This window comes from Saccopteryx bilineata, chromosome 3 (genome assembly GCF_036850765.1).
Source record: "Saccopteryx bilineata isolate mSacBil1 chromosome 3, mSacBil1_pri_phased_curated, whole genome shotgun sequence".
In the NCBI taxonomy this organism is placed as follows: domain Eukaryota; kingdom Metazoa; phylum Chordata; class Mammalia; order Chiroptera; family Emballonuridae; genus Saccopteryx; species Saccopteryx bilineata.
The window spans coordinates 206,660,739-206,687,997 of NC_089492.1; the positions used below are offsets into that span (position 1 = coordinate 206,660,739).

The 27,259-nt window shown below is 38.9% G+C and overlaps 2 protein-coding genes and 1 pseudogene across 3 annotated transcripts in view; 2 read left to right on the forward strand and 1 right to left on the reverse strand.

Annotated features, from left to right (window-relative positions):
- The window catches only part of EPHX4 (epoxide hydrolase 4), a 63,163-nt gene extending 48,045 nt beyond the window's left edge, over window positions 1-15,118 (forward strand). For both annotated transcript variants that reach the window (XM_066268638.1, XM_066268637.1), the window contains exons 6-7: window positions 2,171-2,319; window positions 14,591-15,118. In XM_066268638.1, the coding sequence (XP_066124735.1) occupies window positions 2,171-2,319; window positions 14,591-14,822 (381 nt within the window). In that variant the 3' untranslated portion in view covers window positions 14,823-15,118. The remainder of the gene's footprint in view (window positions 1-2,170; window positions 2,320-14,590) is intronic.
- Window positions 15,119-17,565: 2,447 nt separating this feature from the next.
- Window positions 17,566-19,101, forward strand: LOC136329982 (lysophosphatidylcholine acyltransferase 2B-like). The gene has a single exon (XM_066266522.1). It carries the CDS (start codon window positions 17,566-17,568, stop codon window positions 19,099-19,101), a length of 1,536 nt encoding a protein of 511 aa, XP_066122619.1.
- Window positions 19,102-23,649: 4,548 nt separating this feature from the next.
- LOC136328991 (cytochrome c oxidase subunit 6B1-like) lies at window positions 23,650-23,985 on the reverse strand (annotated as a pseudogene).
- Between the last annotated feature and the right edge of the window lie 3,274 nt (window positions 23,986-27,259).

Here is a 27,259-nt window from a genome sequence, read left to right on the forward strand (position 1 = left end):
TAGCTTTGTCTTTTGTTTTCTGCCCCTGATCTGGAATGAGTCATTTATCAAAGGAATTCTCATTCTTATTAGTAGGGAATGGTATTAGAGACCACAATCTGAGTGTCCTAGTGATTACTATTTTACTGGGCTTTCATTGCTTCTATTGATATATAGATCTATTGATGATATATAGATATATATAAGATCTATATATCAATAGATCTTTGCGTTGGACCAATTGTGAGTCTTACTCATATTTCCCAAGCAAATTTAAGAGAACAGTATTTTTACTTAACTTCTATGATTTATATAAAACATTTATTAATGTCAAAATTCTAAAACAAGGTACATTCAAAGAAGTCTCACTTATATCTGTTTCCTCTCTTTCTGTTTCCTCCCTCTCTCATAGAAAACCATTTTAATTTGTTTTTATTTCATCTTTTTATTCTTTCTTTTTTAAAAAATATGAGCAAATATATATATATATATATATATATTTGTCTCCCCCTCCTTACACAACAGGTAATGTACTATAAACACTATTTTCCAACCTTGCTTTTTTTCTCTTAGTATATCCTGGGGATCACTTCATTTCAGCATGTAGACTCTCTTTAACTTCTCTTTTAGTATTAAGAACAAATAACACATCATTTTGTGGCTAAACTATACTTTATTCAACTCATCTCCCACTGATGGACATTTGATTTGTTTCCAGTCTTTTTTTTTTATTATTACAAATCAATGGTGAAGTTACTCACCTCATGTGTATGTCATTTCATAGATTTACAAGTGTGTTTTCAGGTTAAGGGATATGCATTTTTTTTTTTTTTAGAACAAAGCAAGTTTGTCTGACCAGGCGGTGGTGCAGTGAATAAAGCGTAGAACTGTGACGCAGAGGACCCAGGTTTGAGACCCTAAGGTTGCCAGCTTGAGTGAGGACTCATCTGGTTTGAGCAAAGCTCACCAGCTTGAGCCCAAGGTTGCTGGCTTGAGCAAGGGGTCACTCGGTCTGCTGTAGCCCCACGGTCAAGGCACATATGAGAGGGCAGTCAATGAACAACTAAGGAACCGCAACGAAGAATTGATGCTTCTCATCTCTCTCCCTTTCTGTCTGTCTGTCCCTATCTGTCCCTCTCTCTGACTGTCTCTGTCTCTGTCACAAAAAAAATAACTAAGCAAGTTTTATTCAGGTATAGAAAATGAAAGAGGCCAAGGAGCAGGTGCTGCTGTGAAAGAAGTGAAAAGTACATGTCCCAGAGGACAAGGGCCTACTCATGAGTGAGTTATGCCAAGGGATTAGCATTTTAAACAAGAATCCCAATAATTCTGATGCAGGTAGTGTATACAGGTCCAGACTTTGAGAAATGCTGGTAGAGAGCAGTGTTTTTCAAGTTGTGGGTGAGGATCCATTAGTAAGTCATGAAATCAATTTAGTGACCTACAGTTTGAAATTTTTATTTTTTTCTCATCTTTTTATTTATTTATTTAGAATTCTTTTTTATTTATTTATTCATTTTAGAGAAGAGAGACAGACAGGGACAGAGAGAGAAGGGGGAGGAGCAGGAAGCATCAACTCCCATATGTGCCTTGACTGGGTTTTGAACTGGCAACCTCAGTGTTCCAGGTCAACACTTTATCCACTGTGCCACCGCAGGTCAGACCATACAGTTTGAAATTTTTAAAAGAAATAGTTTAGTGCACATGATAAGAGTAAGAAATAGTTCTTTAAACTTTTGCTTCAGAAACACATATATGTAAAAATATAAACTGGAACATGATGTAACGTGTTTGTTGCTCTGGATTGTGGTTAAAGAAAGTTCAAACAACTTTGGCAGGAGTGGGGGGGATTTGTTGTCAGTAAACAGATGAACTATTGTTAGCCAGAATATTGGGGAAGACTTTAGGGTTGGGATAGTAGGTGAGTTTGGTCCTGTAGAGTGTAAATCAGCACCAAGATAGGAGGCTTTTCATTAAGATGAGGTGTGCCTGGGGGATTAGAAAGGAATATCAGAAGTAAATCAGAAATGTATAAAATGTGTTTGTAAACAATGAGCTTTCCGATCTCCATAGAGCAGAAATGAGGAGTAATCAACGCACATTGATCATCATTTATCTTTCAAAAGCCAAGGATTTAGTTTATTATTAGGTAGCAGAAAAATTTTAATTATTCTCTTTTCATTTAAATTAGGCTTTGAAACATCTGTTTACTAGTCATAACACTGGCATTGGAAGAAAAGGATGTCGATTAACAATGGAGGATCTTGAAGCTTATGTTTATGTGTTTTCCCAGCCCGGAGCATTAAGTGGTCCAATTAACCATTACCGAAATATCTTCAGGTTAGTATAATTGCTTTTTAGTTAAATAAAACATTCATTCCTTAAAGAGACAATACTCTATTTTTACTTTTTTACTTTTATTTTTTTCTTCCTATAGCGAGAGACAGACAGGGACAGACAGACAGTAAGGGAGAAAGACGAGAAGCATCAATTCTTCCTTGTGGCACCCTAGTTGCTTGTTGACTGCTTTTTCATATGTGCCTTTACGGGAGTGGGGGGGTTGGAGGGGGGGCACGACACACACTCAAGCTAAGCAAGTGACTCCATGATCAAACCAGCAACCTCGGGATTTCTAACCTGGGTCCCGCATGCACCCGACTGGGATCCACCCGGCACGCCCACCAGGGGGAGACAATCTGCCCACCAGGGGGCGATGCTCTGCCCCTCCTGGGCGTCACTCTGCCACAACCAGAGCCACTCTAGCGCCTGGGGCAGAGGCCAAGGAGCCATCCCCAGCGCACGGGCCATCTTTGCTCAAATGGAGCCTCGGCTGCAGGAGGGGAAGAGAGAGACAGAGAGGAAGGAGAGGGGGAGGGGTGGAGAAGCAGATGGGTGCTTCTCCTGTGTGCCCTGGCCAGGAATCGAACCTGGGACTTCTGCACGCCAGGCCGACGCTCTACCACTGAGCCAACTGGCCAGGGCACCAATACTCTATTTTTAATATTAAGTTCACCACTGTTGAACTCAAGTAGTGTTTTGATTTAGTAAATTGAATAATCTTTTTTATGGAAAATTTCAAACATATGGAAAAGTACAGAGAATAGTATAATGGATCCCAATATAGTTATCACTAGTATTATCTATAACACTATTCACTTAATCTCTCCCTTTAGATTATTTGAAGAGATGTATATTTTTAGTTATATTATTAACGATCATTCATTCATTCATTCAAGAAATGTTTATTAAGTACCCTTTGTGTTATGGCTCTGCCAGAACTCAGGGTACAGTAATGAACAGAACTAGATAAGATCCTTGATCTCACAAAACTTATAACTGAATGGGGAAAATAGACACCTAGCAAATATTCACAGTAATGAATATATAGTTATAAACTAATATACAGATTTTGAAAGAAAGAGATGAGAACTGAGGAGCAATGTTTGAACAAAGAAATAAAAGATGAGTTAAATACTGACTAGAGCAAGTTTGGGGTAGGGGAATTAGAGTTTCTAAAAAACAGATAGCTTGTACCAAAGAAATGTGGGAGATGGAGGATTGTGGTTTTAAGTCACACGATGCGGGCCAAGGTGGCTACAGTATAGAGAGTGAGAGTGGGAAGAAGAGAATGGAAAGAGACTGGTTCTGAGAGGTGGGCAATGTTGGTCACACAAAGCCAAGTAGAACATATTAAGTATTTAAGATCCATGAATGTGAAGCCGGTGAATGAGAGTTTCAAGCAGAAAAGAGAAACAATCTAATTTGTATTTGGATAAATTCACTCATTGTGGAGAATTTATTGGAGGAATGAATGTGGGGAAACATCAGGCTAAAAATGATGGTAGCCTAAACTAGTCCAAAAACAGTGGAGATGGGGGAGAGTGGGTAGACGTAAGTGGTATCTAAGAGGTAAGATTGATAGGGGCTTGTGATAGGTTGAGGTGGGGGGTGAGAAAAGAGATGTCAAGAATGGCACCTGAACTTGTGGAATGAACAACTGTAAGAATAGTCATGCCATTCACTAACATAGAAGACAGTAGGAGGGAACTACTTTTGAGATCATGAACTTTATTGATCTTAAACTAGGAATTTGAGGTGGTACCTTAGATATTCAAATAGGTAATTGAATATGGGGTCTGGAACTCAGGAGAGAATCTGAAATGAAGATATATAAAATCTTGGAGTCCTGAGAGAAACAACTGAAGCTTTCATATCAGAAGATACTATCACAGGAGAAGGTATACAGTGAAAAGTAAGACATGAAGGCTTGTCTGTTCGGGTTTGGACTCTAGATAAAAGAAAAAAAATTTCCCTTAAGAATTAGAGATTACAGCTAGCCTTGAAAGGTTTAGGGGCTTGAATTTATGTTATCTCCATAATATTTGAATTCTTGGGGAAAAATATATTGTAATGTATTTGTAGGCTAGTAACATTCCCTAGGAAGCCTGGTGGAAGGAAACAAAAAGTCTCGAGGGAGGGTACATCTCAACTCAGACTCATGCTGTTCCCACAGATAAAGTCGCCTGAAGATCAGTTCACAATCAAATTACTCAAAATGCCAATCCACTATTAATGAGTTGGAATCTAATTGTAGCAGAATTCCTACAAATTTCAAATAGTGGAACAGAGACTATAAAGCACATTTAAATCATTAAATACATGAAAGAATAAAAAACACAAGAAAAGAACAATAAAATATCAAGACAGACCAGAAAGAGTTAAACAAAAACCAAAAGAACTTCTAGAACTGAAAAATACAGTTATTGAAATCTAAAATTCCATAAGTGAGTTAAATAGCAGATCAGAGAATTATGAGTTGGAAGATAGATCTTCTAAAACATTATCTAAAATGTAGCTTAAAGAAATAAAGAAGTGAAGATATAAAAGTCTGCTTATATTTGATGTGGAGGATAGAATTATAGCAAGAAAGAAAAGAAAAAAGAAAAGGAAAGGAAAGAAAAAAAGAAAGAGAGAAAGGAAATTAAAAATCATTCATATAATATATATGCTAAGAATTTTTTTTAGTAAAATAATAGAAATAAAATATGTTACTTTCAAACTAGTAGAGGGGGACAAGAAAACTATCAATTTTAAAAAAAGGAAGAAAGGAGAGAAAAGAAGCAAAGCAGGATAAATAGAAAGCACAGATTAGATGACAACAACAATTTCAATATCTCAGTATGCTCAATAAATACTGATGTATTAAACTTGCCAGTTAAAACAGAAAATATCAACTGGATTTAGTCACAATTAAAGCACAAGGACAAAGGTTGAAAGTAATTGTATGGAAAAAAGCAGGGTTATTTTAAATAACACATAATCTCTTTAACTTTTTGAATATGGAGCCCAACGTGAGTCATGAGATTATATGAATGAGGGGAGAAAAGATAAGTCCAAACTTTTTTTATTTTTTTACTAACAACAAGACCTGTACAGCTATATCTATATGTAGATATAGACAGATATATCTTTGGCAAAATAGAGATGTTAATTTCAAAGGTATTTGTAGGTAATAATTTATCAACCAAGGCAATGATTAGGAAAGCAGACAAACATTGCAGAAGTTACAGATTACATTTTATAGGATATAGCAACATTGAAGTCCACGGTTCTGTTTTTTTATTTTACAAATAACATTTGTAAAGACAATTATAAGAGAAAATAGAATGACACATTTTCATACAAGATTAAATTTTGGACAGGAGACAGGAATGATACTTTTAAAATGTTCTAGATTTATCCCTTTACCAGAGCGAGCTTTGTGAGGAGAACAGTATGTTTTAAGTAGCTGTAAAGAAGGAGGGAAATTATTTTCAGCATGCTGAGGTTCTTTTATTAACACTGTTCATTAGGAGGTACTGCATTCCCAAGAATAAGCTCTAGAATCCTGTTAATTAGCTTGGGGGAGGGGAGGGGAACCCAGGCCTGTGAAGGTCAAAATTCACAATTTTGTATAAAAGCAAAGACAGTTTTTGCCTAGATTGTTGTAAGTTAAATTTAGCTGGGTGAAGGTCACATCAGATTTTCTAAGAGCTCAAATGTCTCCTTCTGACCATTCTTTATAAAGGGTAGTCAAGAACAAGTAGAGTTCTATGATATATAATGCCTACATAGTTCATTATACTCAGGCATGAAAATCCCCCTCATTTATCACATTAAGGCTCCACAGGACTATAGCTTCTTCAAAGGACTTTTTGAAATTTGAAGCCAAGGAACCAAAATGAACTGGAAGTTGGACTTGCAATAGGACCTAGCCTCAAAAAAGATAAATAAGGGTAAATGTATAACAAAGCATCAAATAATAAAGCAAAAACTGACAGACTTACAAGGAAAAATGAAAATCCACAATCACTATCAGAGATTTGACTCTATCTCTCTCAGAAGCTGGTTGATGAAACAGGGAAAAGGTAATAAGGGTACAGAAAATTTGAACAACCCAATCAGATCTTTGATCTGATGAACAACTCTAGAGTCCTGCACCCAACAATTAGAAAATACACCGTATATTCAGGCCCTGGCCAGTTGGTTCAGTGGATAGAGCATTGGCCCAGTGTGTGGAAGTCCTGGGTTTGATTTTCAGTCAGGGCACACATGAGAAGCAACCATCTGCTTCTCTTCCCCTCCCTCTCCCCCTTCTCTCTCTTTTCCCTTCCCTCAGCCAGTGGCTTGATTGGTTTGAGGGTCGGCCCTGGGTGTCAAGGATAGTTCATGTTATTCAAGCATCGGCCCCAGACAGGGGTTGCCAGGTGGATCCTGGTCGGGGTGCATGCGGGAGTCTGTTTCACCATCTCTCCTCCTCTCGTTGGAAAAAAAGAAGAGAGAGAGAGAAAAGAAAGAAAGAAAACCTGAATAGACATAGCCATTAAAGAAATTGGTTTATTTTTTTAAAGCAGTTTAACCACAAAACCACATACACACACAAATATACAGCTTTGCCTGACCTGTGGTGGTGCAGTGGATAAAGCGTCGACCTGGAAATGCTGAGGTCGCCGGTTCGAAACTCTGGGCTTGCCTGGTCAAGGCACATATGGGAGTTGATGCTTCCAGCTCCTCCCCCTTCTCTCTGTCTCTCTCTCCCTTTCTGTCTCTCTCTCCTCTCTAAAAATGAATAAATAAAATTAAAAAAAATTAAAAAAAAAAAAACAAAACAAATATACAGCCACACAGATAGGAATGGTTTTACAGGTAAGTTCTACCAGAGAAAATTCCACTCCTAGAAGAACTTTTTCAGACATTGGAAAAAGAAAGTATATGCTTCAGTTCATTTTATGAGACTGGTATAACTTTGATACCAAAACAAGACAAGGATTGTATGGTGGAAGAAAAGAAGTTTGGGAGAACAGTCTCTACCATATCAGGTAAACAGTATTTCACACTCATTTGGTTGGATAAAAGTAAACTTTTGAGAACAAGTGTTGGCAATGCTATGGAACAAAGTGAATTCTTAGATACTGCTTGTGGAGCGTACAATCAGTTTGGAAAACAACTTGACAATATTGAGTAAGGTTGAAGATGTGCATACTCTCTGAGGAAGCAATTCTGTTTCTGGGATATGCTGTAAGTAAATCCTACCACATGTATACAAGTGGACATGTACAAGAATGAGTTCAATATTATTTAAGTTATCAAAAATAATTGGGAAAATTTAGATGTCCATTAACAGGAGAATAAATCTATTGATATAGTTATATGATAGAATTTTACATGAGTGGAAATGAAGAATGATATGTATCATTAATGTATAAATAATAACATTAAAAATAATGTTAAGGTACAAAAGAAAGTAATAGAAGGATATGTGGAATATATTATCTAAAATGTTTTGAAAATGCAAAACACATCTATATATTGTTCACAGAAATATATGTACTGTATTTGGGGGGATCTGACAAATGGCACCCCCTTTTCCTGCCTAATTTCTGACCTAGTTGAGAAATCAAACAAGAATCAGTAGATGAAAACCAAAATGTCATCTTCATTACTGACAAAGGGTAATTGAAGCCTAATGGCTTAATATGAAAACTGAAATGGTCTTGCTAGCTCCCTACTGCCAGTGTAGACTTGAGAGCAGTTTGCCTGTAGGAAAGTTTGCAGAGCAAACTCAACCTTCCCTGCCCACCGATCAGGTAGAGAGGGGAAGAGAAAGAAGTTAAATCTCTTATCCTCAGGACATATTGTTTGTGACCCACCTAGCCCATAACCCTGAACCAACAACTGTCATTCACAAGTCAAAGATCCAAGAGGGTTTAAAGAAGATCACTCCCTAAGGAACTGGAGGAATGGGGTAGAGGTATACTAACACATCAAAGTTTTAAAATATTCATGGCGATTGTAATAAAAACCAAATTCAACCTAGTCATTACTCCTAAAGCAGTAGTTCCTCCCTCTAGCTTGTCTTAGAATCACCTGGAGGGCTTGTTAAAACATGGATGGCTCAACCCCACCCTTAGAGTTTCCAATGTGGTCAGTTTAAGATAGGGCCCAAAAAATTGGCATTTCTGAGAAGTTCACAGTTGATGTTGATGGTGTTAGTCTGGTGACCACACTTTGAGAACCACTGCCATAGGGTGAGGGGAAGAAAAGAAATAGTATCAAGGAAAGGTAAGCAGAAAGATGTAATTATGTCTTCAGTGTTTTGTTTCTTGAGCTGAGCGGTGGGAGTTATTATTTTCTACATTATCTTTTTAATTAAAGTAATGAAATGTTTCTACATACAAATGTAATTATGGAGTATATAACACTCTGGAAAATGCTGCCTTAATACTTACCAATCAGCTGATTACTCAGACTTTGAAGGAGTAACATGTTAAATTCAGACTAATTAGAAATAAGTACGTTAAAAACATTTTTATAGGTTAAGTGACTAACAATATAGAGTAATAATTGTTACTACTTGTTATAGTTTTGTAGGTCTCTCAAATTGTTTCTATATTTACTAAGATTAATCATTTTAATCTAATGATTTTAACAAGTGTTTCCCAATAAGTTCTTTACTTTAACATATTAAACATAATCTCTTAAGATATTTTGTTTTACTCTGTTTTATTTTATTACTTATTTTTATTGACTAACATAACATTATAGTTATCTAACATATAACATTATATTAGTTTATGGTATACAATAATATAATTCAATATTTCTATATTTTGCAAAATGATTACCACAATAAGTGGTTAACATTTATCATTATATATAGTTATAAAATTTCATTTTCTTATGATGAGAACTTTTAAGATCTACTCTCTTAGCAACTTTCAAATATGCAATACAATATTATTAACTGTAGTAACCAACCTAAACATACTTTGTTTTACATGTAACTTATATTTTAAGTGAAATTTAGCAATTTAAATTCTCAGAACCAGAGAATATGCATTTCTTTTAGTTTTCTGAAGACTCCTCCCTTTTCATTCCAATTTGATTTGGTGGAAAAAATTATGTTTCTCTTTGTTTTTTGTTGTTGTTGTTTTACTAATAGCCTTTTAAACTCTCTTTATTTTACTGATTCAATTATAATATACTTAGATACAGTGGTACCTTGAGATATGAGTTTAATTCGTTCTGTAACTGAGCTTGTAAGTCAGTCAACTCGTATATCAAACAAATTTCTCCCATTTAAAATAACTGAAATAGCCTGACCAGGCAGTGGTGCAGTGGATAGAGCATCGGACTGTGATGCCAAGGACCCAGGTTCAAGACTTGAGCTCGCCAGCTTGAGCGGGGGCTCATCTGGCTTGAGCAAAAAGCTCACCAGCTTGGACCCAAGGTTGCTGGTTCAAGCAAGGGGTTCCTCGGTCTGCTGAAGGCCCGAGGTCAAGGCACATATGAGAAAGCGATCAATGAATGACTAAGGCGTTGCAAAGAAAAACTGATGATTGATGCTTCTCATCTCTCTCCGTTCCTGTCTGTCTGTCCCTATCTATCCCTCTCTCTGACTCTCCGTCTCTGAAAAAAAATAAAATAACTGAAATATATTTAATCCGTTCCAGCCCTGTGAAACATCCCCAAACCATCCTAAATTATGAAAAAAGATGTTTTTAATTAAGAAACACACATGTATACTTTACCAATGCAGAACAAAATATATGAAATAAAAGAAAAAAGTGTTATTTAATACTGTATTCTTACTGTGGAGACAGACGAGTGCAGCTAATGGAGGTGAATGGTGGAGGAGGAGGGAGGGAGGAAGGGATGCAGGCACTGTAGACACGTAAACTAAAACTGCACATTCTTAACACTAAATGTAAACTAAAACTGCATTTTCTTTACTTTAAACAAAACTAAAACTGCACTTTCTTTACTTAAAATGAAACCACAAAAACTTAATTGTAAAAAAAAAAAAAAGCACTTTCTTAACTTTAAACTTAACCGAAGCTTAACATTACATATTTTTCATTTAATTATCACCTGTTTTTGCCTTTTTGGCTGCACTTTCGTCACTTTCACTTGCAAGACTTTTGAATAAAAATCTATCGAAAGAGGTTTGCTTTTGCCTGCCTTTTAAAATGTTACGGAAATGTGACAAACAAGTGTCATTAAAAAGTGCTGAAGCATGACCAGTTGAAACTCTTTCTGGGTGTTTCTTTTCAATGAAACTTGAAAGCTTCTCCCACATTGCCAGCATGTCTTTAATTTCACTTGTAGAAATCACTTCCTCCAACTCTACTTCCTCCTCACTACTAATCTCTTGCAGAAGCTCCATATGTTGCATCATCTGTAGCTCCTTCAACTCCTCAGTTGAGAGTTCCTCCTCATGTTCCTTGACAAGCTCGTTTACATCACCCTCATCTACCTCCAGACCCATCGACTTTCTGAGGGACACAATCTCCTCCAACACTTCTACCTCGGTCTCAGTCTCTGGTTTAAGTCCTTCAAAGTCTGCAACAACATCTGGCCATACTTTTTCCATGCCAAGTTCAAGGTTCTTCTTGAAACCTCTTGCCATGCCAAGTCAATAATGTGTAAATATATCACGATGTTGTAGTGATCTTTCCAAAACTCTTGAAGGGTTAGATTTATATTCTCAGTCACCTCAAAGCAGCGGCGGAACAAGTGCTTTGTGTAAAGCTTTTTAAAGTTGGAAATGACCTGCTGATCCACAGGTTGCTAGATTGAAGTCATGTTGGGTGGGAGGTAGAGGACTTTCACGAATTTGAACTCATCGAGAATGTCATCTTCAAGACCAAATGGGTGGGCTGGAGCATTTTCAAAGATTAGTAATGCTTTCATCGGGAGTTTATTTTCTTGAAAATATTTCTTCACTGCAGGACCAAAGACGAGATTTACCCATTCAATAAAAAACTGCCACATAACCCATGTCCTAGCATTGGCATGCCGCATAACCTGCAGTTTTTCTTTAAGAATCTTGTGAGTCTTAAAGGCTCGAGGATTTTCGGAATGATACACTAGCAGTGGCTTTACTTTACAGTCACCGTTAGCATTTGCTGCCTCTTTTGAGGTTGGTGGTTCTTTCTTCTTCAAGTCGCCGTAAATAATACGTGCCTTTTCGCATATTACAGTCTCTGTCACTGTATCTCCTGACAGCTCTTTCTCTTTCACCCACACCAGCAGAAGCTTCTCCATTTCTTCATGGATATTTGTCCTTAATTGGGACAGAATTGTAGTTCCTTTCACTGGATTTGCACTTTTGATGGCATCCTTTTGTTTAAGGATGGTACAAAGTGTAGATGTATTGCGGTCATACAGCCTTGCCAGTTCAATCACTTGTACACCACACTCATGTTTTTCTGTTATTTCTTGCTTTACTTCTATCAACATCATTCTCTTCTTCCCATCACTGTCCTTTACATTCACTTTCTTTGGCTTCATAATAGCACACAAAAGAAGTTAGTAAAAAATGCAAAAATGATGCAAGAATAAATACAGTGCACGAGATTCAACTTGATTCTGTGGGTAACACGTGAGAAAGAATGAGATGTTAGTGTTGTGCTGCCGATACTGGACCCGTGCACCAACGTGCCAACTAGCGGCAGCTTCCTGAATCACGACTCGTATCTCAAAATTTTGCTCAGATCTCAAACAAAAATACAGACCGAGTCACAGCTTGTATCTTAAGAAATTGGTCTGCTTATATTTCAAGGTACCACTGTATTGTTAAATATGCACATACCTGTTTAAAATGTTTTACCTTCACCTGACTGGTAGCGGCACAATGGATAGAACATTGACCTGGAACCCTATGGTCCCAGGTTCAAAACCCTAAAGTTGCCAGCCTGAGCACAGGCTTGCCAGGTTGAGCGCAGGGTTGCTGACTTGAGTGTGAGATGATGGAAATGATCCCAGTGTTGCTGTCTTGAAGCCCAAGGTCACTCACTTGAGCCCAAGGTCACTGGCTTAAGCAAGAGATCACTGGCTTGGCTTGAGCCACCCCAACCCCCATCAAGGCACATATGAGAAGCAGTCAATGAACAACTAAAGTGATGCAACTTTGAGTTGATGCTCCTCGGCTCTCTCCTTTCCTGTTTCTCTCTCTCTCTCTCTCTCTCTCTCTCTCCAAAACAAAAAAATAATAAATGTTTTACTTTTGAACATTTTATAAGCTCTAGTATTTAAGTAGCTTGCAAGTTTATAAAGCAATTCATGTATTAATAATTAAGAATAGAATATATGTTTCTGTCAGTTTAGTCATTCACAAAGAATTTTTAGGAGCATCACAACCAAATGATGGCCACTTGCATGAGAGTCAGAAGGTGAGTCCTGGGAGACTTATGCGATATCCTGCACATTCTAGCAGCATCTATCAGCCCCAAGCAGCCACGCGTCAAACTTCTTGATAAGCATTGAAAATATAAGTCAGTGCTAGAGAGTATCTAGTTAGATATTTATTTTCTTTCTTATCAAGAGGAATGTAATTGACTGACCTGTGGTGGAGCAGTGGATAAAGCATTGACCTGGAATGCTGAGATCACTGGTTTGAAACCCTGGGCTTGCCTTGTCAAGGCACATAGGGGAGTTGATGCTTCCTGCTTTTCCTCCTTCTCTCTCTCTCTCTCTCTCTCTCTCTCTCTCTCTCTCTGTCTCTCCTCGCCTCTCTAAAATCAAAATCAATAAATAAAATCTTTTAAAAAAACAAAAGAGGAATGTAATTAATACCATCCCACCTTTCTGTAGCAGAAGTTGTCAAAAGCTTTAAAAATATTTACACTTTTTTTTTTTTGTATTTTTCTGAAGCTGGAAACGGGGAGAGACAGTCAGGCAGACTCCCGCATGCGCCCGACTGGGATCCACCCGGCACGCCCACCAGGGGCGACGCTCTGCCCACCAGGGGGCGATGCTCTGCCCCTCGGGGGTTGCTCTGCCATGACCAGAGCCACTCTAGCGCCTGGGGCAGAGACCAAGGAGCCATCCCCAGCGCCCGGGCCATCTTTGCTCCAATGGAGCCTTGGCTGCGGGAGGGGAAGAGAGAGACAGAGAGGAAGGAGGGGGGGTGGAGAAGCAAATGGGCGCTTCTCCTATGTGCCCTGGCCGGAAATCGAACCCGGTTCCCCCCGCACGCCAGGCCGACGCTCTACTGCTGAGCCAACCGGCCAGGGCCAAAAATATTTATACTCTTGACCTCAGGAATTCCTCTTTCAGGACTACCTAAAGAAATGACCTGAAAGGCCAACAAATACTTGTGCACAAAATGCTAATTATATTATTACTTAAAACAAGGATGTTTTAAGTGATGCTATGATCTAAATGTTCAAGTCATTTATGGGCTATTATATCATAAAAGAGTATCTTTTATAGTTATTTTTAAAAAACTTTATGAAACCAGAATGTTCTTGTTATAATTTAATATGAAATTTGCATATATGTACTGTGTACATTATTGCATTGTATTTATAGTATGCTTTAAAATATATGCATAGGAAGTGACCAAAAGGTTATCTTTTAATAATAGAATTATGCATGATTTTATTCTTTATACTTTTTGTATTTAAAAAAATATACAATAAAACTTTGTTTTAAAAAGATTTTTCTGCAATATAAATATAGTATCATGTTGTATTAAAGCTTAGTCCATATATATTTTCTGATTTTCCAGTTTCAATTTTCACATAAAATGCATTGCTATCTAACAAACAATTTAAAATATATTTAAACAATAACACTGTGTAAAGCTCTGTTTCATCACATTGTTCAGAAATTCTTGTATCCTTTTAAAGTAAATTATTCCTCATAGTGATGAATTCCATATTTAATTTATAGGCCTCATTATAAATTTTGCTAGCCTCATCCAATTAAAATTTTTATTGGGCTCTTTCTTAAATAGACTTAAATATTTTATTGTCTGGATCGATTGCCTAAAGCAGTGTTTCTCAACCATTTTTTCATCATTACCTCCCTGAGGAACCTTTGTAGACATTTTCCCCTAATTGTCTCCTCCCCATGAAACTTTAATATCTGCTTAGGTACTATATGTATATTCATCGTTTATATATATATAGAGAAAGATGTTTTTTCACTCTTCCAAGAACCAATTTTCACCCCTTTGGTGGCAATATTTCAACCCCTTTGAGAATGTGTGGCCTGAAGAAACATTATGAAGAAATGTTATTTTACATTTTAAAATGAGTCTCAAGCCCACGTTTTGTTTTTATAGCTGCCTGCCTCTCAAACATCACATGGTGACCACTCCAACACTACTACTGTGGGGAGAGAAAGACGCATTTATGGAAGTTGAGATGGCTAAAGTCACAAAGATTTATGTGAAAAACTATTTCAGGCTAACTATTTTGTCAGAAGCCAGTCATTGGCTTCAGCAAGAACAACCTGACATAGTGAACACATTGATATGGACATTTCTAAAAGAAGAAACAAAGAAAAAAGATTGACTTTTCTATATCTTCTATGAGAGGTCTGTAATAAAATCTCAAAATTCTTTTTTTAAAATTGTTCAACTTCGTTAAGCATCACTAGGAAAAAAATTGTTTTAATGTGCTTTATCATAGATAAATATCCTGACAAATGTCACTGAAAAAAATCTGAGAATGTGTGTGAACTTGTAACATAATTATGTTGATTTTCTTCTGTTGTATTTTACACAGAAATTCACCTGCCTTAAAATGTATACACTTTATGAAAGGAAGTTAGGGAAAGTGGCTTAGTTTTGGTTTCTCTCATTCTTTACGCTGTTTCATACATACATTAAAGATTATCCATATTAAAAGGCAAACCTTCAATGGTGTAAAATTTCATTTTTATTGTTCAAAAGTTCTTTTAATTATTTTTAACCATTTTAAAATTCTATTATCAAATCTCTTGGGTTCATAGTATTTTATTAGTTTGAAGGTAAGTATGACTAGATGAATATTCACTCTTAAATATTTATTAAATGCTACATATAGTGAGATTAACAAGAGGTGATGTGAAGATTCTCACATATACATACATATTTATTAAACATTGCAAAGTAGGGAAGCATATTCATTAAATTACTTGCCTTAATTCTTCAGCTAAGTTGGTGATTTAGAAAAAGGGTCAAAATATCCTTTTCCCCACTCAGTGGAACAAGAATTTAATACTGTATTTCCTATTGCAGAGACTTTTATTGTTTTACTATCTGACTTATATCCAGCATGCAGAAAAAGGGACTAGCTCATTGTAGGAATTCAAATATTTGCTTACCAAATAATTGCTATATCTGACACACTGCTAGGTTCTGTGGGAGAAATATAAAGGAGAGATGACAGGGTAATAACAGGTAATATAGAACTTTCCTTTAAGAAGCATACACATAATGCAGTTAAATGAAACAAAATTTTAAGAATAGTAATGAAGACACAAATAAGAGTGGGAAGAGTTACAGAATAGAGAATAATACCAGCTCAAGGAACTATTCATTCTCTTGGGTTGCTTTCCTAGGCAAGGAGACAACCAGTAACATTGCCTAACCATGGTTCCTTAGAGGCTACAACTGTGTTCCCTTGGTGAAAGGAATGTTTTCCTCAAGAATAGTTCTGATAGTGACAGAAGAAAGAGGAATATCCCTAAGAATTCTCATTATTGTATGCTAGCAACTTGTATTTATTAATAAAAGTCCAGTTTTCTATATACATTATACTTGTGCCTCATAACAACATTGCAAAATAGAAAGTATTACCATTTTACAGATGTAAAAATGGGATTGGCCAATGTCCACAGTATAAGTGTTGGAACCAGAATCTGACTTAGATCCATCTGGTTGTAAACCCCGTAATCTTTACACTAAATAACATTCCGTTTAAGAGATTCTGGTGTCTACACTGCTCTTCCTGTTTATTGATAACCTGGTATGCTCCAAGAAATAGAAACATCTCTCTCAGTAACCTTCAATTTGATTTTTAATTCTGATAAAAGGAATTTAAATTAGCAATTAGCAAACACAGGAATATTCTATATAGCACTGTCAGAGTTGCAAATGCTACAAAGTACAGAGGATAGCCTAGTTCATACCAACTTTGCTTCCTTTTTTATCATTTCCAAAGGACAAGAGTAAAGGGAAGGGACAGAAGTTTGTTGACTGTGTTTTGATGTAATGGAGTAATCCTGACTTATTTTCATGAAAATGTAAATGATTTTTTTGTTGTTGTTGATTTAAGAGGGGGGCCTGGAGAGAGAGGATGAGGGAATTAAGCATCAATTCATTGTTCTACTTAATTGTTTCATCTAGTTGTACACTGTTAGTTATTTCTTATATGTACCCTAACCAGAGATTGAACCCACAACCCCTGTGCGCAGGGATCATGCTCTATCCACTGAGCTACAAAGGTGATCTTAAAGTTTGTTGTTGTTATGTCAGTTTGGAATGGTGACTGGTTCATGTGGACTAATGTTAAGAATGTGAAGCACCCTGGCTTCATAGCTCAAAGGTCACTGGTTGGATCCCTGGTCAGGGCACCTACAAGTATACAACTAAGTGAAACAATGAGTTAATGCTTCTCTCTCTCTCTCTCTCTCTCTCTCTCTCCTAAATCAGTGGGGGGGAAATTTTTTTTAAAATATGAATCAAACATGCCATGACTAATTCTCTCTATAACAGATATATTCTAATTCTCAATGGGTATGGAAAAGTGTTTATAACAGGTATCAAGGCTCAAGGGTGCCATCAGTTAAATCTCTTAGCATAAAGAGATATTAATATCACTGTAGAAATCAATCTTTAGGGAGAGAAAATGAATTTGACTTACCAACTGCCAAAGCATCTCACAGCAAGTACACTGTATTAGTAGTAGAATTTAAATTGTTATTAATATTCATATATTTAAATTAATATATCCCTAGTAGCTATATACTATGTACTTAATATAAACATCAGAATTGTTATATGAAAATAATTTATTAAGCATATATATCAAAAGGGAGACATTTACAAAAAGCCAAAAAGATTGCACTGTTATGATTTTAATTCTGCTGCGTTATTTACCATTTTTAATTTTGGATTTTAAAAGTGATACATCATTTCCTATTAACACACAATTGCCTCTAAGAGTTCTAATTATGTGCGAACAGAAAGCGCACGATGGGAAGGAGTACGCTCTGGGGGCTGACCCCAGCTTGCAGCTCCCAGTGTCCTGAGACTTCGGAAGAGTCGGCCTCATGGCTCAGGAGTCCTCCGACTGGGAGTTGGAGGTGTGGGAGTCCGCCCTCCATCTAGAGAAGAGCAAGTCCTTGTACCCACCAGCAGTGGCCAACCCCTTCGTGCAACAGACGCACATCACCGCGTGGCGCTGGGCCTACATCATCCTGGTGGGGGTTGTGCTGGTGCCGGTGCGGGTGTCCTGCATTGCGGTCCTCTTCATCTTCCTCTGGCCGATGGCTGTGCTATCTACCATAGGCTGTTCCGCTCACCCAGCCAAGCCTGCCAGGAGTTGGAGAAGAAAACTGCTGCAACCGGCCCTCAAATTCTTGTTCCAGGTGACTTTCTTTGTAGCAGGGTTCCTGGTTAAAGTGAAAGGGAAAAAGGCAACCCGAGACGAGGCCCCCATCCTGGTTACAGCACCGCACTCTACTTTCTTTGACGCAATCGCCTGTGTCGAGGCAGGGTTACCTTCGGTGGTCTCTGCGAGTCAAAACGCACTGATCCCAGTGGCTGGGAAATTCCTCCTGTCAACACAGCCGGTGCTTGTGACTCGAGAGGACCCCAATTCCAGGAAGACTACCCGGAATGAAATACTGAAGCGAGTGACATCCAAAAGAAAGTGGCCACAGATCCTGATTTTCCCAGAAGGAGTGTGTACCAATCGCACGTGTCTGGTTACTTTTAAACTAGGTGCCTTCTCTCCAGGTGTTCCTGTGCAGCCAGTGTTGCTCAGGTACCCAAACACCCTAGACACGGTGACTTGGACCTGGCAGGGGTTTACAGGCTTCCAGGCATGTATGTTGACCCTGAGTCAACTCTTCACCCGGGTAGAAGTAGAGTTTATGCCCGTTTACATTCCAAATGACCAAGAAAAAAAAGACCCCATCCTTTTTGCCAATACAGTGAGGATCAACATGGCAAATGCTCTGGGGGTGCCCGTGACAGACCATACGTACGAAGACTGCAGGTTGATGATTACTGCAGGTAAACTCCAACTACCCATGGAAGCTGGTTTGGTAGAATTTACAAAAATTAGCCAAAAATTGAAATTAGATTGGGATAGTATTCATCAGCATTTAGATGAATATGCCACAATTGCAGTTGCCTCAAACGGAGGGAAAATAGGAATTGAAGAATTTGCCAATTATTTAAAACTCCCCATTTCAGAACCCTTGCAACAACTTTTTGCCCTTTTTGACAGGAATAATGATGGCAGTATAGACTTCAGAGAGTATGTGATAGGCCTGACTGTCCTATGCAATCCTACCAACACTGAAAAGATTCTGCAAATGTCATTTAAGCTCTTTGATCTCGATGAGGATGGTTTCATAACAGAAGAGGAGTTGGCTGCTGTACTTCGGGCAGCTTTTGGAGTGCCAGATCTTGATGTTTCCAGACTCTTTCAGGAAATAGCTAGACAGAACTCAGAGTACATTTCATATAACAACTTTAAGAAATTTGCCTTGAAACATCCAGAATATGCCAAATTATTTAAGTCATACTTAGACCTCCAAGCAGCCTATATATACACACTACCACAAGTACAGTTTTAACCTCTGTATTTAAATGTTAAAGTCAGCCCTGAAAATGGTGCAAGTACCTTCCAGGTAGAAACTATGAAATAAAAATATTTCTTTGAGGAAAAATACAATAGTTTTTACTCTCAGTGGTCTGGGGACATAATTATGCTATATAAAATGTACTTGAGGAATATATATTTCTTTTTATTTACTTATTATTTTTTAGAGAGGAAGAGAGAGGAGTGGGGAGGAGAGGGATGAGAAGTATCAACTCATAGTTGCTTCACTTTAGTTGTTTATTAATTGCTTCTCATACTTGCCTTGACTAGGAAGGCTCAAGTTGAGCCAGTCATCCCTTGCTCAAGCCAGTGACCTTGGGCTCAAGCCAGTGACCTTGGGCTTCAAGCCAGAGACCTTGGGCTCAAGCCAGTGACCTTGGGATTATGACCATCCCACCCTCAAACCAGCAACCCTGTACTCAAGCTGGCAACCTTAGGATTTCAAACCAGGGTCCTCTGTGTCCCAGGTTGATGCTTTAATCCTAGGGGACCCCAAACTATGGCCCATGGGCCGCATGTGGCCCCCTGAGGCCATTTATCCGGCCCTTGCTGCACTTCCGGAAGGGGCACCTCTTTCATTCCTAGAGTGATGTATGTGGTGGCGCCACAAAGCGCGATGTTGCTCACGTACAGTACTACTTCTAGTGACACGGGACGCATGCGTCACGGCTCCGGAAGCGCATCATATCATTTGTTATGACTAGCAGTGACAAATATGGAACCAGACATTGACCATCTCATTAGCCAAAAGTAGGCCCATACATCTCATTAGCCAAAAGTAGTTCCCATTGAAATACTGGTCAGTTTGTAGATTTAAATTTACTTGTTCTTTATTTTAAATACTGTATTTGTTCCCATTTTGTTTTTTTACTTTAAAATAAGATATCTGCAGTGTGCATAGGGATTTGTTCATAGTTTTTTTTTATAGTCCGGCCCTCCAACAGTCTGAGGGACAGTGAACTGGCCCCCTGTGTAAAAAGTTTGGGGACCCCTGCTTTATCCACTGTGCCACCACCAGTCAGGCAGGAATATATATTTCAATTAGATTTTATAGTACCAATTTTTTTCTTTTGAGGAATAAAACTTAGTTATGATATTAATGCCCCTACAAAAGCACTATTAGCAAATATCTCTTTTTTTTTTTTCATTTACAATACTAAGATTAGGGAAAAAAGAAAAATATCCTTAAATGTGTACATCTATTATAAAACAACTGTTGATACATGTCTTTAAAGATATAATTATTTTAGATATGTAAAATGTGAGAAAATGTGTACTTTAGAATCTAAGAAATTCAGAGAAGTGTCATGTGTGGCGATGAGAAACAGTAGCTGTTGTGTCTGAGGAGAAAGCTGGTGACCAAAGAGGCAGAACAGCACCTCACACACAGACATAAAGCAGGGTCAGGAGTTATCTGGACACCCTCAACACCCACTGCCATCTTCACAACCCACCCAGCCTTCAACTTTCTTCCCACCTTATATGTTCAGAATGGCTAATAATGCTCACTGATTCTAGATAACAGGGTTCTTTTTTTCTCATGAAAGATATTTTTAATTAGGTGGTTTTGATTCTCCACCATTATGGGTTGTTGACAGTAACTGACAGTCTAACAGATGTGCAGGGTGGAAACATATTTTTAGTTATAATGACAGAATAGCCAATAGAATGTTACATATGTAAACTGCTAACCTTTGTGTTTACTCTGAGCAAATGAGCAGTATGTGGACATTTGAAATGCATGTCTATTTAAAATTCTGGCATGTGAAGTTAGTTGTTCAATTCTATAGTTCATTTCGTCTTTTTTTTTTTTTTCATATGAAAAGTACCTTACAATGGCATCACCAGATGTTCATCAATCTCCTTTCCATTTTGTAAAGTCCACGTGTGTCTACCCTCTGGCAGTCTGTAAGTTTATTATGACACATTTACATGGAAGGAATGGATTGTTACCCTCTCTGCTTCCTTTTGCATGGGGTTGACATCTCCTTTTGGCACATGGACTCTAATTTGTATCATCTGAATATTTCCTTTCTTGGATCATAGCCTCTAGTTTCTGTTTAATTTGGTTCCTCTCTGGGGCCTTCAGATTTTTATTTATTTTTTTACATGTTTATTCAGCTTTTTAAATTATTATCAGTTTGAGTGTTAGTTCAATGGAAGTTACTTTATTGTGCTGCAGCACAACTCTGGGGCATCCTGGTCTCAGTGGAGGGCAGAGTAGATCAGAGTCCTGTGAAGAGAGACTGGTGTCTGTGGCTCTGGGAAGAGAGCCGTGGTGAAAGCTCAGACCCCTGTGCTGAGTCACTCTCCCACACCTCAGACGCCACCTTTCCCAAGTCAATATGTTTGTAACCTAATGGTAGAAAAATAAGAGGTCTAGTCATAAACCTTGTTTACCCAGCATGGTTCTAGTTAGTGCCTTATTTTACTCAAGGCCAGAGGAGCATTATAGCCCATCACCTCTCCCTATTTTTTGCAGAGAAAACATATCATTAAGAACTCCACTGGTGCCCTGCCTGGGTGGCTCAGTGGATGAAGCCTTGACCTGGTGGACCAGAGGTTGTTGGTTCAACCCCCTGGTGAGAACTCAGTGAAACAACGCAACGAGTTGATGCTTCTCTCTCTCTTTGTCTTTTTCTCTCTGTCTCTCTCAATGGAAAAAAAATTTTTTAAAAGAACTCTACTGGCAATAAATAAATACATTAAATTATCATTCTTATTCTCTTTAAAAAATATTTTCAGGATAAATGCCTTTATACTGTTTCTCAAAGTAGCCCAAGTGTTCTTATTTTACAAGACAAAATAAAGATAAGAGTAAAATATAGTATTGGGAATACCATTGAAACAGCTATATATGGCATGGCTGCCCTTTATTATTATTTGTAAGTATGAAGGTGATTATTTAGAATGAGAAAAGAAATCACAACAAACCACAATTTCTGGAAAGCTAATATCACAAACACAAGTTATAAATACAGGAATTCTGACAAATTCTATTTTATATAATTCTCAAAGATAGGGGAAAATTGCATGTTCTGCATTACTGAGAATATTCCTTCTGTTCTCACTAGGCACCACTGAGAACTGAAGCCTCTGCTTACTGTGTATACTTCTCTCACTACCCGTATATTTCCAGCACCCTTTGCTATAAGACATCTTCACATAATGATGTGACCTTGGGCTCTATTACTTCATGTCACCATGTGAGATGAATCAGCTAAGTATTCCTAGAAGCCATTTCTACACCAGGACAGGGAGCAACTTACTTAGATGTGGAAGTGATTGTGAACCAATAAATATGTTTTGCTAATTCAAACTACCGTATCTCCAACTTAGTTTCATTGTGGCTAAATCCTAAATATGCCTGTAGCCACTCAGTGTCACCAGATATGGTGGGACATTTGACTAACAGGAAAAAAAAGTCTGGATATCTGTGGTCAAAATCTCTTACTTTTGCAAACTTTACAAAAAACATACCCAAGTAGACACATTTCTAGCAACCCTACTAGAGACTTGTGCAAGTGGGACCCCTAAAGCTTAAACTGCATTAGTTAGCTTCCTGGTATTTTGAGTAGAAAGGAAGAGGAGATGAATGGGAGAAAGGTGAGCAGATGGGGAAAGCTTAAAAAAAGGGAAACATCAAATACTGTTTTCATGTTATTTTCATGTAGTTCTCACCTGAGAAAAGGAGATGAATAAGTGATATTTCATAATCCTCATTGTCTCAGTCCATTAGGACTGCCTAAAATACCATAGACTAGATGGTTTAAACATTTATTGTTCACAGTTCTGTAGGCTGGGAAGTTCAATATCAATGCACTGGCAGATTTGGTGTCTGGTGAAAGCCTGTTTCCTGGTCCATAGATGCCTCTCTTCTTGCTGTGTCCTCACCTACTGAAAAGGGCAAGAGAGCTCTCTGCAGTGTCTTTTATAAGGGCACTAATCTTATTCATGAGGCCTACACCTTAATGACCTGATCACCTCCCAAAGGCCCCACTTCCAGATATCATCAATGGGGAATTAGGGTTTCATATATGAACAGTTAAAAAACTTTTATTGATTTTAGAGAGAGAGAGGAAGGAAGACAGAGAAAGAGAGAGATAGGAACATCGATCTGTTCCTGTATATGCCCTGACACCTCTGCATTTCAGGACAATGCTCTAATCAACTAAGCTATTGGCCAGAGCTATAAAAATTTGGGGAGGACACAGATATTCAGTCTATAGCACCCACCCAGCTTGATATTCCCATGATACTAATACATATACATGTCATTCAAATACAATTTTTAAGATACACTGGAAAATAGTCATGTAAATAAGAGATTTTCACTTAAAAGTAGTGGCCAAGGTATATCTTTATTTGAACAATGGTATTTATTATTCAAACATATGTTTAACTTTAAAATTGTTTCTAATTAGAAAATGAAGTACACAAAAAATTCAGGGTCATTTATTCTTATCTTTTATTTTTCATTTTTCCATAAGTCTTTAGTATTAGTTAAGCCATGATTCAGGATCCCAGGGTGGGATGTACCCAGGTCTCCCTTCACATCCCTGGGATGGAGAGGAGAGGAGACCTGGAGTGCAGTCAGTTCAGATCTTCCCAGGAAAGGTGCATTCTGCCTGGCGGTCATGCCAGGCTGACATCCAAGATATGGTGCAGAGGGACTTGTACACCACTACTATTTCCACAAAGAGATATCACCCATTCTAGTGATCATTGCCTTCTCATGGTAGTGGAAGTCCAGATAGTTCTGCCAACAGTTCCTGTTCTGGTTCTGGTTGGGGAAGTGGCTGTCAAGAGGGGTAGTCTGGTAGTTCTTGATTTCATTCTTGATGTCTTCTGCCATGTTGCTGACTCCTAAAGATGCCACTGAAGACCCTAGCAGCTCTGTATGACCCACCAGCAAAGTCACCACCATCTGACCATAAGTGGAATTTCAGGTCATTTACTATATTCTACTTTTAAACCTCAAAATGTTTAACATAACCTTATTTAACCCTTTAATACATAACATTAAAAAAAATTTTAAATGAAAGGAGGGGAGATAGACTCCCACATGTGCTCCAACCAGTATCCACCTGGCAATCCCTGTCTGGGGCTGATGCTTTAATCAACCAAACTATCCTGAGTGCTGGGGCCAACACTCAAACCAGTCAAGCCACTAGCTGTGAGAGGGGGAAGAGAGAGAGAAGGGGGAAAGGGAAGGTAAGAAAAGCAGACGGTCACTTCCCCTGTGTGCCTGACCGGGGATTGAATCTGAGACAGCCACATGACCAGCAGATGCTCTAGCCACAGAGCAAACTAGCCAGGGCCTTAAAAAACTTTTTATTGTAAAACAAATACAGATAAAACCACATCATACAAATCTAATAATTATTATTATAAGTATAAAATATATAGTAAATATTTTTAAGATGAACACTCTTGAAACTAACACTGGAATCAAGATGTAAAACTTTTCCAGCCCTCTCTAAGCCCCAATCATAATATAACCTCCTTCCTCCCAAAATTAGACCATTTTCCTGACTTTTATATTTTCACTTCCTGTGTTTACCTTTTCATCATTTAAATGTACATAGTTTCTTATCTGTAAATTGGGCTCATAGCACTACCTACCTAAATGGTGGTTGTGGGGATTTTAATATCAGTGACCAAGGCCAGGCATTGGATTTGGGCAGACAGTAAAGGAACTATGGAGCCATGAAGCATTAGGCAATTCCCATTTAATAGATTCTCACAAGAGTGGATGTGCAAACAGGCAAAGAAAAACTGCCTCTCAAGGCAGCAGGTGAACAAACAGCAAAACAGCCAGTGGCAGGCAAGCGATCCGCAAGCACCCATAGCCTTACACAGGCAATACACATGTAACTCTACCATGTGCTCACACACAAATCATGCAAAGTGCAAGCGAGCAAGCCTAACAACTGTTTTCCCTACAGGGATTAATTGAATTAATACATATAAAGCAGATAGAGCAGTTTTCTTACCTAATAAGCACTCAATAAATAACTCTTATATTATCTCTAACCTCTTTTAAACAGGAATAATTAATAATCAATTATCCAGTGAGGTTTTAATTAAGGTATTTGAATAACTAAAAAGAGCATAATTTGGAGAAATGGTTACTTCTTGGTCAACTGTAGGGAAAACAGCTGTGTAGGCTTGCTCGCTTACACTTTGCATGACTAGTGAGGGAGCACATGGCAGCACCACGTGTATAGTCTACACAATGTTAGGAGTGCCTGACCTCAGGGTGGATGGTGGATTGCCTACCAGCCATTATGAGGGGCCATTTTTGCTGTTTGTTTGCCAGCTACCGTTGAGAAGAGGCTTTTCTCTACTGGTTTGCTCATCCACTATTGCAAGACTTTATTAAACAGAATGGCCCACAACTTTCTGGCTCTGCAGTTCCTCTACCATCTGCCCAAATCTGATATAAATCTGCCTGGCGTTGGCCACCAACATTACACCAACCTTATTATATAAGGTCCACATATTTTCCAAGCAATTAATATTTCATTTACTACTTCCTACAGGGCTTCTGAATGCAGCAGAATGAATGAACTTTCTTCTTTTGGAGAAAGTATTAAAATAAAATTAAAAACCCAAAAGAATTTTTAAATGATTCCATTTCAACTACCTTCTTCAGGCAAAATATTCAAAGTTCTATACTCATCAATCTTCCCACTTTCCTGCTCAAAGGCTCTGCTCCTACCTACAACCTTCTTCACCGTCATAAATTTTGTGGCTTTATAAACAAAGCTCTGAAACATAACCTTACACTTATCAGCTGAAGTTCAAGAGCAATTATATGAGTCACTCCAGACATTGCATAAACCCTTTGCAGGGGACTCAGGAGTGTTCTCACCCTTGCTGCTTTCATTTCATTTAAAAAATATATATATCACTGATTGATTTTTAGGGAGGGAAACAGACAGAAACATGGATCTATTCTGTATGCCCTGACCCGGAATGGAACCCACAATCTTTGGATCAGGATGAAGCTCTAACCAACTAAAGTATCCAGCCAGGGCCTGGTGATTTTATGTTATCCTCTACATCCTTGCACCCCCAATTTTTCTTGCCCAAAGCCATTAAGTGAAGGAGTGCCACTCGCGACTGGAAAAGTCTTGTGAACCTGTCTTCTGGGGGTTGGGTGGGAGGGGAGCACTGACATTCCACATGGTGTAGAAAGGCTGAACAGGTCCATTTGAACTGAGCTCTCAATAAAACACCTTTTTTTTTTTTTTTTTTCATTTTTCCAAAGCTGGAAACTGGGAGGCAGTCAGACAGACTCCCGCATGCGCCCGACCGGGATCCGCCCGGCATGCCCACCAGGGGGCGATGCTCTGCCCCATCTGGGGCGTCCCTCTGTTGCATCCAGAGCCATTCTAGCGCCTGAGGCAGAGGCCGCAGAGCCATCCACAGCGCCCAGGCCATCTTTGCTCCAATGGAGCCTCGGCTGCGGGAGGGAAAGAGGAAGGAGAGGGGGAGGGGTGGAGAAGCAGATGGGCGCTTCTCCTGTGTGCCCTGGCCGGGAATCGAACCCCCGACTTCCGCACGCCAGGCCGACGCTCTACCGCTGAGCCAACCGGCCAGAGCCTAAAACACCTTTTAAAATGAAGAGCACCAACTCAAAAGTAAAGAGTAACTGGGATAAGGAACACGAGGGATCGGTAAACCCGGGTAGGGCATCCCGCCCTCAGCGCAATGCGGCAGGGTACTTGCCGGCAGAGGTAAACAGAGCTACCACGCCTGCGCGCAGCCTGCCCGGATCACGTGCCGGCGCGGCCCGGGCCTCCCGGGTTTTCAAACTGCAGTTCGTGTACTCTAGCTGCTGTAAGGGACCGTCTACAAATTGACCAGACACATCAGCCTTTTCCCGTAGTGGGCGGGTTTCGGGAGGAGCTGACCGTTGTGTCGGAAACGCGGCTTTCCTCTGGAGGCGGGGAGTGAGACTGTGGACTGAGCCTGAAGGGCGCAGCCTACCTCGGTGGGACGTGGCCCGCTGTGGGCAGGGCGGCCCGGGCCGCGGGTGTGAGCGGTGCCGGCTGAAGGGGTCAGTGTCGGAGCAGCTCAGCCACGAACTGCTCAGGCAGGAGGAGGCGGGACTCTGGCCGCTC